We start from the raw sequence: 12,197 nt of genomic DNA on the forward strand, positions 1-12,197 counted from the left end.
CCTGCTTGTAGACCATCCTGATGTAAACCTTATCACACGTCTGATCCATTTAGTCCTAAAATCCATCAATGTCTATAATGGATATATTTATAAGTTGTACTTAGATTTACATTATAAATAAACTTTTTAAAAAATGAAAAGAAATTATCATTCTTAAAATAACCATAATAATGATATCACCCAAGGATTACACTGCTGGCTGCATTTACACTGTGTATTCTGATATCACCTTTCGTTTTATTGATTTTATTGTATTTTCCTCTAGATTTAGTGCAATATGGGAAGTACAGTTCTTTTACTAATTTTATACAGTGTTTGCCGTACGGCTTTCTTGATCTCTTGGTTCCTCATACTGTATACGATGGGATTAATGAAAGGTGTCAGCACCGTGTACAGCAAAGATTTCAATGTTTTCCCATAGAAAGTGTCTTGCTCAACTGGGAACATATATATTGTTATTTGAGTCCCGTAGAAGATGAAGATGATGGTGAGATGAGCGCTGCAGGTGGAGAAGGCTTTCCACTGTCCGGCAATGGATGAAATCTTTAGGATGGAGAAGACAATGCAGAAATAGGAGATGGTGATCACCACAAAGGGCATGAACATGAGGGTGATGGAAAATATCAAGTCTTCCATCTCAACTATTAAAGAATCCGAGGAGGCTATGACCAAGATGGGGGCAAAGTCACAGAAGTAATGTTCCATGATTTTGGAGCCACAAAACTTCAATTGGAATAAATATGCAATTTCAATGGGGAATAGGACAAAACAAATGGCCCATGGCCAGAGGTTGAGGTGCAGACAAAGCTTGTGGTTCATCAGAGCCGCATAGCGCAAAGGATGACAGATGGCCACATACCGGTCAAAGGCCATCACCATAAGGATCAGGGACTGAGTAAAAGTGGAGCCGCAGAACACATAATACTGGATGAAGCACCCTGTGATGGACATGTCCCCTCCTCCCATCACTATAAGGTACAACATGCAAGGCATGATGTTGGTGGTAAACAAGAGGTCTGCCACCGAGAGATTTCGGAGGAACAGGTACATGGGCACTTGCAGATGGTGACATGTGGATACCAATATGATAATGAAGACATTTCCAAACAGAATCACAATATAAATCAAGAGAAAGAGAATGAAGAGTGGGATCTGAAAGTTTTCTATGTTTTTAAATCCAATAATAAAGAATTCTCTGACTGTGGACTCGTTACCTTCACACATTCTTATACAAGAACTAATCAACCTGGAATACAATATATAATATTAATGTATCGACAGTATATAAGATCAATCATGGGAAAACCAAGTCAGTGTAAAAGGCAAACATCAGTGTGACCGAACCTGTGATTAACCAGCTGTTAGAAGACTTCAACCAACAGCGTGTCCTGATAACCACAGGGCTTTTGTAAAATAAAGCCACTGACGCACCCATGAGAGATACTGTGGTGTAGTTGCCAACAGTAGCAGAGTGTTATGGTCTGTTATAGACGATCTGGCTACAATCCAGAGGATAACAATTGCCTTTTTGTTTTGAGTTGCCAAAATAAAGACTTAAGTCAGACTAACGTGGGTCACTGCCTTTTTACCGCATTGTGTGAACACCGCTGCATTACAATATATACCGTATATAGTCGTGTATAAGTCGACCCGAGTATAAGCCAAGGCACCTGATTTTGCCACGGAAAACTTGTTGACTCGAGTAGAAGCCAGGTATGCATTGTTCAGTCATTCCTGTCCTGGTATGCATGGCTCCCCATCCCTGTCCTTGTATGCATGGCTCCCCATCCTTGTCCTTGTATGCAGGTCTCCCAATCCCCGTCCTTGTAGGCATGGCTCCCTGTCCCCATCCTTGTATACATGGCTCCCCGTCCCTGTCCTTGTATGCATGGCTCCCCATCCCTGTCCTTGTAAGCATGGCTCCCCATCCCTGTCCTTGCATGTATGGTTTCTATTAAAAAACCAAACATCCTACTTACCTTCCCTGCGCACCCTCGCTGCATCTCGTTCCGGTGCCAGCAGCTCTTCCAGCCGAGCGATCACGTCTCCCCGCTCATTAATGTAATGAATATTCACTCCACGCCCATGGGAGTGGAAAGAGGTGAATATTCATTACCTTAATGAGCGGGCACCTGTGATAGCACGGCCGCTGCTGGAAGCCGGCGGCTGCGGATGTAACTGTGCATGTTATAAGAGAAATGAATATTCATTGTCAGTGCAATGAATATTCATTTCTCTTTAGCAGTGGGCACAGGATTTAGCCACAGTGCCGGCTCCTGTCTCCGTGGCACACTGCTCCCCTCCCCCACCATCATTCTGGGAAAATGACTCGTGGGGCATTTTCAGCACAAAAAAATGTGCTGAAAAACTCAGCTTATATACAAATATACGGTACATAGCATGCACACACCAAGTTGTGTGAAATTCTGTCCAATTTGCTTTTTTTCTCATTTTTTTTCTCTCTATTGTTCCAATACACACAAAGGAAACAAACGTGTAATTTCAATAATTTTCTGGGATAAATGCTTCCTTTTCTGGAACAATTTCAAGGGTGCCAATTCTTTCAGCCATGACTGTAATTCAAGTACCAATTTTCTTACCTGTTTAGAATGTAGAATTTCTGTCAATTACAATTGTGCTTCCCTCTAGGAAAGAAAGTGATTACAAGTCTAATAATAACAATGACAATAATAATAATATTGAAGGAGGTAAAACCTGGAGTGGTTATAATGCATTGATTTAATAAGAAGCATATGAGACATAATGAAAAGGTCCCATACTTAAAAAAAAAGAAAATTGTTAACACAAAATTTGGCGAGTAAACAGTGTCTTGTAATATAGGCTTTGTGCTGTCCTTTATTCAGACTCAGGAGAATGAACAAGAGCAGCTGGCGATTCTAGGTGTTTACAGAGGGGAACATGACATAAGTACCATACTCAGCATTATGTGGAAGAACATGAATGTAGAAATCAAGTTTACACAGAAATATCATTACAAGGCTGCATTATTTTAATGATTGTCTCTGATTTCATGTACTTTGTCCATATCATATAGTATTATTACTATCATCATTATCCACTTCCCTCTGCGGAGCCGGCGTTGGAGGTGATAAACTCCAGGATGCCAATACAGTTGAAAGCAATGATAGAGAATGGAAGCCGTCCACTCAGTACCCCATCATCTCCCTCAACGCCTGATGTCTCAACCAGTAGGCACAATGACATCACTTCATTGCACCACTCTGTCAAGGGCAATGGAGCTGCTGAAAAGAAGAGCTGTAGAGACCGCAGCAGTGGGCGAACGGGGAGAGGTGAGTATTTATTATTTTAAATCAGTGAGTATAATGTGGTGGTTATAATAGTGAATGGAGGACTCTCAGGTGTGCATTATACTGTATGGAGGGCTATGGGCAATGCATTATACTATATGGAGGACTATGGGCGATGCATTATACTATATGGAAGACTATGAGGGTACATTATACTGTATGGAGGACTAATGGGAGTGCATTATACACTTTGGAGTACTAGGGAGCGTGCATTATACTTTGGGGAGTGAATTATACTATAGAGAGGACTATGGGGTGTGCATTATACTATGGGAAGTGTGTTATACTATAGGGAGGACTATGGGGTACATTACACTATATGGAGGACTTTGGGGAGTGCATTATACTATGGGGAGTGTATTATACTATATGGAGAACTATGGGGAGTGCAATATACTATGAGGAGTGCATTGTACTGTGGGGAGTGCATTATACTATATGGAGGACTATGGGGAGTGCATTAAACTATATAGAGGACTATGGAGAGTGCATTATACTATATGGAGGACTAAGGGGGTGCATTATACTATATGGAAGACTGTGTGTGGACCATTATAATATTTTGAGGGCTATGTGGGGACAATTATATTATAAGGAAGACTGTGTATGGACCATTATAATAATTGGAGGGCTATGTGGGGACAATCATAATATTTGGATGGTAATGTGGGGGCCATTATACTATATAGATAGTTAACTGGGAGCATTTATACTTTATGGAGGGGGCAATGTGGGGGCTATTATGCTGTATGCGAGCAATTATACAGTGTGAAGGTATGTGTGGGATCCATCAAAGTGTGTGGGGGGCTGTGTGGGGGCCATTAAATTGTTTGTAGGTCTGTGTGGAGGCCAATTATACTGTTTGAAGAGCTGTGTGGGGTCCATTATACTATGTCTCTGTATGTATGTAATTGACTACTGTACTGTAAGAGCAGGGAAACTATGGAGCTCTTTACTGTAAGAGCAGGGAGAATATTGAGCTCTCTACTGTAAGAGTAGTGAGACTATGGAGCTCTCTACTGTAAGAGCAGGGAGATTATAGAGCTCTCTACTGTAAGAGCAGGGAGAATATGGAGCTTACTACTGTAAGAGCAGTGAGACTATGGAGCTCTCTACTGTAAGAGCAGGGAGACTATAGAGCTCTCTACTGTAAGAGCAGGGAGAATATGGAGCTTACTACTGTAAGAGCAGTGAGACTATGGAGCTCTCTACTGTAAGAGCAGGGAGACTATAGAGCTCTCTACTGTAAGAGCAGTGAGACTATGGAGCTCTCTACTGTAAGAGCAGGGAGTGTTATGAAAGGTAATTCAGTACCACAATGGACATAGAGGTCAGCGCACATACAGTGACCTGGCAATAACCCAAAAAACAAGAACGAGCTCTGAGACGTGGGAACTCTGTTGACCGCAATCCCTAATCCTCTCCAACCACACTAAAGGCAGCCGTGGATTGCGCCTAACGCTCCCTATGCAACTCGGCACGGCCTGAGAAACTAGCTAGCCTGAAGATAGAAAATAAGCCTACCTTGCCTCAGAGAAATACCCCAAAGGAAAAGGCAGCCCCCACATATAATGACTGTGAGTTAAGATGAAAAGACAAGACTTCCGGGAGGCGGAGCCTAGAGATGGCCGCATCTTAACTGAGCTCCTGACCTGAAAGGGACATATATCTGATTATTCTCTATTAAAATCCCCCTCAAAGGTCAGGATAAGGACCAGACAAGGGTCAGTGGAAGCAGACCCGGCTCTCTGGATCCCCGGATTTCCAAGGCGCGGATAGCGCCGAAAACACCGAAACATCCCCCCTCGTGGCTGGAGACCAGCGGCTGGAGAAGAAGCCGCTGAAGGAGAGCGATCAGAACGGTCCATTCAACAGAGCAGCTGAACTGAAGCAGACGGCCGTGGTAAGGAGAGGAGAGAAGCGACGTAGAGTCGCGGTGCCCCCGGTGTGCAGAAACTGAAGGGAAGCGGACGGAGCCGGCGTGGGGGAGTAGGTGGCTGAGCGCCGGCGCCATCTTACTAAAAGCGCGCCTGTCACCACGCGGCTGACCGCACCGGACCACAGCAGCGGACGAGCGCAGGAGAAAAGCCGTCCTGCAGCTGTGACAGAGGAACTGTGAGGGGCATCGCTGAAGGAGATCAGCAGCGTCTCTGGCATCAGCCAACGGTGCCAGCAGAGGTATTGTGCGGAGGAAGTGTGGGAGCTGTGAAAGGGCGGGAGCCATTGGCCAGACACTGGGCTTTAGTGGGTCTTCTACAGGAGGACTATTGAACCCCACAGACTTTGTTCCTTGTTAAGCAGGACCTCTATTCTATTCGCTGGGGGGCATTGCAACTCCTACTGGCACAGAAACTGTGGAACGCTGGGGAAGAGCCCACGTAGAGAGGAGCTTGGCAGCAGGGCTGCAGCAGTTCACTAGACTTTTCAATTTACTATAAAATGTAATGAGCACATTTAGCGATATCACTGACAACTTCCCTTAATTCTCAGGCACCTACTTCACCATGGATAAATTTGTAGGTAAAAACGTTAAACCTGGTAGGGGCTCTGCACGCAGCCAGGCGGCCACATCTCCTGCGTCACAAAACGTTGAAGCTGAGGCCCAGAACCCACAGTCCATTGCAAATGTTATTATTGACCGGTTAATGCCTGAGATTGATAACAGACTAGCAGCTTTTCAAAACTCATTGGACACAATTGTCTCACAAGTTAATTCTCAGGGAGCGCAAATAGCAGAAGCAGAACAAAGAATTTCAGATCTGGAGGACTCCGCTAAAGCCCTCAAAGATAAACTAGACAGTAAAGATAAAGACATCTCAGACATTGTGGATAAGGTGGATGATCTTGAAAACAGATCCCGACGCAATAACTTGAGGCTCATAGGCCTTCCAGAATCTGTCCCCCCCTCGGAATTGGTCAAAATAACATCAATAAGGCTGCCAAAATCCCTTGGAGTTTTACCATCATCAGGTGCAGTAGCCATTGAAAGAGCACATAGACTGGGACCTCCGAGGGGAGGAGACAGTGATAGACCAAGACCAGTCATCTTCAAAGTATTGGATTTTCAGGACAAAATCCGCATCTTAGCAGCATTCAGAAAACAACGTTCCCTGTTATATGAGAATCACAAATTACTCCTGTTCCAGGACTACTCGGCCGCCTTGGCTGCCAGACGTAAAGCCTTCAACCCCGCATGTAAACTCTTGGTGGATAAGAATATCCGGTTTGGCTTGCAGTACCCTTCAACTTTACGCTTTGACTATGGGGGGAAGAATTGGTCTTTCAGTGACCCAGAGAAGGCTTTGAATTTTTTGCAAAAGGAATCCCGGGCACCTGCTAGCCCTGACAAAACATGAACGAGTAGAGCTGTTATAATTTGTCATTTTCTAAGTGATGTCGCGCTTTTGTTAATACCCTTTTGTCTTTAATAGGCTTGTTATTTTTTCACGTAGTGCTCACTCTGTGGATGAGCACCTTGGTTACAGTTAAAAAGTTCGAATGGTGTGGGGTTATGGGAGGGGGGAGGGATCTCTGCATGCGCAAACATAATGATCAGGTCCTGGGAGATCTTTCACTCACTCGCTGGGATGGGTGGGGATCTCACACACAGTATTTATACATAAATCATAGAACTACTCGCAAAGGTATTGGTTAATGGCGGATCAATCTGGCAAAGAAGTTGCCGCAATCCGCGCTTTACAATGGTGCTCATGGAATGTGAACGGGCTGAATACCCCAATTAAAAGGAAAAAGGTTTTAAATTTTTTACAAAAACAAAATATCCACATCATTTTTCTACAGGAAACTCATTGGATTAAAAATAATCATCCTTCTTTACTCAGCAGAAAGTACACGCTCTGTGCTGAAGCTTCTTTTTCTAAAAAACAACGAGGTGTAGCCATATTAATACATAATGACCTTAAATACGAGATAACTGATACACTGGAAGACCCTCAAGGCAGATTTCTTTTGGTTAGAATCGTAATTGAGGGAATGCATTTTAGCCTAGTTAACATCTATGCCCCCAATACACCTGAATCACAATTCCAAACTAGATTGTTCAAGAAAAGCACATCCAGCCCATGAATGGCAGCGCTTCCCAGGACTCACATTCAAAGATGATATTTCATATTTTTTTATTTCATAACTTAAAATAGAAGAGATACAACGCGTTTCGGATACAGTATATATCCTTCTTCAGGTATCATAAAAACACAGTACAAATCCTACTAGTATAAAATTCAATTACACTTATATATAGTATCACACCTTTTATCCCAGTCTCAGAAACTTGATTTGGGGTGTGGACCAAGTTCAGGAAAACACCCACTGATTGATACAGCCTTGTTAACATTGATGCAAGGAAGAGAGAAAAAAAAATTAAAAAAATAAAAAAATATGTATCAAAGGGAAAAAAAAAAAAAAAAAAAAACACAAGAAGAAGGAAAAAAAAAAATCACAAGAAAAAAAAAACACAAGAAAAAAAAAAAAAAAAAAAAAAACTTAAAAAAAAAAAAAATCCTTTAAACTTTCTCTATGATATCATTCAATCCATTTGGAAATAATGTTCCCAAACGATATATCCAAAACGTTTCTTTCCTGTTTAAAAGAGCATTCCTGTTTGCAACTCCAGAGGGTATCTGCTCCACTGGAGTTACTTTTATGTTAAAAATTTTATTATGTTTAAGTAGTAGATGCCTTGAGAGACTATGTTTTAAAAAGCCATTTTTTGCTCTATTTCTGTGGCCATTAATGCGGGACCGCAGTGTCTGTACAGTGCGTCCCACATACTGCAAGCCACAACTGCATGTGATGACATATACAACATGATCACTACTACAGGTGAGTCTTTGTGAGATTTCAAAGACATCACCAGTATTATTGCATTTAATAGTTTTAGCCCCATGATCTAGGATCCCACAGGTGCAACATTTTTTGGAGTTACATTTAAAAACTCCGGTGCCTTGAAGAACTCCACATAAAGTTTGATCCTTATTTTTATAAATGTTTTTTCTTTTTGGATCCAACTGTTTTTTTAATTTACTGGGGGCCACCAAATTTTTCAAAGTTTTCCCCCTTCTATATGTAATCCCTGGTTTATCAGGGAGATGTTTTCCCAAGACAGGGTCACGCTTCAAGATGTACCAATATTTAGAAAGCACAGTTCTTATGATTTTATTGCCCCTATTGAATGTTGTCACAAAATTCAATTTCCAGCGATCATCACTTTTTTCCTTACCAGTAGTCAAAGTGTCCCCCTTCCTGGTTTTTCCTTTTAAACATTCTTCCTGTGTTTTTATTTTGTTGTCCCTATATGCACCATTTATCAAATTTTTCGGGTATCTTTTTTCTTTAAATTTTCTTTTTAGAATTTTAGACTGAGCTACATAATCAGATTCTCTCGTACAATTCTTTCTGATGCGATAAAATTGGCTGTGGGGTATATTAACCTTCCACTTCTTGTAATGTGCACTATTGAAATCTAAAAAGCCATTTGAATCCACTTTTTTGAAGTGGGATTTCGTGATGATTTTTTTACCACTATGGCTGATCTCTAAATCAAGAAATACCATTTTTTCTTTATTAATTTGTGATGTAAAGGTAATCCCCCAGGTGTTATTATTGAGCTCCTTTATGAATTGTGCCGCTTCCTCCTCTGTCCCCTTCCATATGATAATCAGATCATCTATGAAGCGCTTATAAAGCCTTATTTTGTCATAGAAAACAGGCTTAGAAAGTGACGATGAGGACTCGAATCGCCCCATGAATAAGTTTGCGAAACTTGGCGCGACCCGAGTCCCCATCGCGGTGCCGAGCAACTGTAAGTACAGTACGCCTTCAAAAATGAACACATTGTGTTCAAGAATGAATTTCAGACCCTTTAACAGAAAATCTCTTTGTTCGGGGAGCATCTCTGTCTTTGCTAAATAAAAACCCACTGCATTTACCCCCATTTCGTGATCTATGTTGGAATATAATGAATTAACATCCAATGAGATAAAGGAATAATTATCTTCCCATTCAATATCCCTCAGCTCCTCGATTAATTGTGTGGAATCTCTCAAATATGAAGGAAGAGACTTTACTAGATCTTGTAGAAACAGGTCAATATAATGAGAAAGATGACAAGTTAAAGACCCTATTCCTGATATAATTGGTCTACCAGGTGGTTTTTCACAGTTCTTATGCACTTTTGGTAGATGATAAAATAACGCCATGGTTGGCGCAGGATTTGATAAAAACCTTTTTTCTGTTTTATTGAGAATGTTCCTCTCATAGGCTTCCTTAATCATATGGTGATAGTCCCGAACAAAGGATTGTGTAGGATCTTCTTTTAGAATTTTGTAATATCTCATATCAGACAATATGTTCAAAGCTTCCTCAATATAGTCAGATCTGTTTTGCACAACTACTCCCCCTCCTTTATCAGCTTGCCTTATTACTATATCTGTATTTTGTCTCAAATCCTCCAATGCCATTTTCTCTCTTTTAGAGATATTGTTCTCCTTTTTTATCTTGTTTTTTCCAGTTCCATGCTTTTGGATTTTATGTTTATTATTATTATTTTCCCATTTCCTAAATTCTTCAGATACTAATGAAAAAAAGGTATCTATATTTGGTCCTCGGTGTTGATGAGGATTAAATAGAGATTTTGGGTGTACCTCCTTATGGATATATTCCCTTTCTTTGTTTGTCTCTATTGGGATCAGTATTTTTGGGGGATCCCCAATGTCCCCATTTTTTTCGTTCAACAAGAAATGCCTTTTAAGAGTGAGTTTACGAGTGTATGCATTTAAATCGAGAAAAAGATCGAATGCATTCATATCTTGAGCAGGGCAGAAATTTAGTCCCCTACTTAAAATTTCCATTTCTGAGGAGGATAAAATATGGGACGACAAATTAAATATTTTAACCAGAGGCGGATTTAGTTGTTTATAAGTTTCAGGGTTTCTTGTTTTTTTACATATTCTCAGATTTCTATTAGATCCCTTTCCTCTTTTTCCTCTTGCTCTACTTTTCTTTTTTTGGATCTTGATATTACAGTTGGTGCAAAGTAATTTGTAATATGATTCTTTTGTATTGGACTGAAAATTTGAGCTGTTTGTGAAGAACTGATTAGTGGTGGTAAAATTATTTCTGAAACACTTGGACGTGTGGGACCTATCTCTAAAAAAGAGATGTTGGATACTACTGAAGATGGTGATGGAGTGGGCGCTTGTGATACTGTGGTGAATGTAGATGGGGATTCTGTATGATCATGGATAGTTAGTTCATTTATATCAAATTGAACATTGGAAATTTCCAACCTGTGGGAAGCAGTAGGAATTTCCAATGGGGGAAGTCCAGGATTAGGGAGAGGTAATGTTGGAGCATTTTTCATTATAATGATCCTGGGCTCTAATGGAATGTTTTTTTCAATGGGTGGAGGTTTTTTCTTTTTTGCATTTTTATTCAATATGGTGTGAATGTTCTCTGGGGTAGATGTATTTAGAGGTAATTTAATTTGAGATATAGTTGTTTCAATATCATGTATATTTTTTATATTTGAATTGATTATAGTCCTTGTTTGTTTTAAACCTAATTCCTGTGGGACCAGGACTTCTGTTCTTAAATTAGTAGGTTTTTTCTTTGTTGGTCCATTGATACCTATCAGGTTTTTATTCCTGATTGGTTCCTTTGACATTGGTTTAGTTTTAACAGTATCCCTACGAAATTTTTTTATTTTTACATCTACTAGATAATTTTCAAATACTTTGAGTTTCCTGGTAATGTCATCATTCACCAAATTAAAAAAATGTAAACTTTTAAACTTTTCAAGTTCAAGTAATTTCTTTTCACAAATCATTGTGGCTTTACTGGCTAGCTCAGAACGCTTTTCCACTAACAAACTCATAAGACTATAAGAACAATCATTTAAAATATTATTCCAATTATTGGTAAAATTACTGTCATCTGAAAAAGTACTATTAAAATGTATCTTCAAACCATTTGGAACAATTTTTTGATGAATACAAATACCTAGAAATTCTGCATCAATCTGATGTCTTATTTCCATCTTCATATGTTTTTCAAAGTCCAAAAAAAGACCAGTGATGGTCCTTTTTGTCTCAATATCAATCACAGGTTCAGTACAAGAATTATCCAACCTTGTATTAGTCATGTTCTTAATGGATGATAACAGCTCCTTTCTCCTCTCAATTCTGTTGTTATAATACTCCATTTTCACTCTAGGCTGCTCGCTCCCCTTTGCTGTCTGGGGTGTCGATCTTCAACCGATTAGGAAGAACTCCTTTCGGTAACAATATACAAAAAAACCCTGTTTGGGAAGGTGTGATACTATATATAAGTGTAATTGAATTTTATACTAGTAGGATTTGTACTGTGTTTTTATGATACCTGAAGAAGGATATATACTGTATCCGAAACGCGTTGTATCTCTTCTATTTTAAGTTATGAAATAAAAAAATATGAAATATCATCTTTGAATGTGAGTCCTGGGAAGCGCTGCCATTCATGGGCTGGATGTGCTTTTCTTGAACTACTCATCCTGTGTGAGCCTTACTCTGGCTCTCTCACTTGGATCCACCCGAGGCAAGCTGCAAGCCCTGTATATTGAAAAGTATCTCAGAGGGAATTTGGAGGATACACGATCTAAAGCCATTTTAGTCTTTTATCAGGTGAGTGCATAAAATTGTGCACCCTTTAAAGACTATAATATTGTGTTTACGCACTTAGGGCGCCGCGATTTGTCTGTTCTTCTCTCCCAAACAGGGTTTTTTTGTATATTGTTACCGAAAGGAGTTCTTCCTAATCGGTTGAAGATCGACACCCCAGACAGCAAAGGGGAGCGAGCAGCCTAGAGTGAAA

At 40.2% G+C, this 12,197-nt stretch overlaps 1 protein-coding gene across 1 annotated transcript; it reads right to left on the bottom strand.

The window, feature by feature from the left end:
• Nucleotides 1-267: 267 nt before the first annotated feature.
• On the bottom strand, nucleotides 268-951 carry LOC138666302 (olfactory receptor 226-like). Its single transcript, XM_069754528.1, has one exon. The coding sequence runs from the start codon at nucleotides 949-951 to the stop codon at nucleotides 268-270; it is 684 nt and encodes a 227-aa protein (XP_069610629.1).
• Between the last annotated feature and the right edge of the window lie 11,246 nt (nucleotides 952-12,197).

Source organism: Ranitomeya imitator, chromosome 2 (genome assembly GCF_032444005.1).
Source record: "Ranitomeya imitator isolate aRanImi1 chromosome 2, aRanImi1.pri, whole genome shotgun sequence".
NCBI classification, from domain to species: Eukaryota; Metazoa; Chordata; class Amphibia; order Anura; family Dendrobatidae; genus Ranitomeya; species Ranitomeya imitator.

Excerpts from the sequence above, each read along its gene's own strand:
- LOC138666302 (XM_069754528.1), bottom strand. The coding sequence starts at position 951 with ATGTCCATCACAGGGTGCTTCATCCAGTATTATGTGTTCTGCGGCTCC.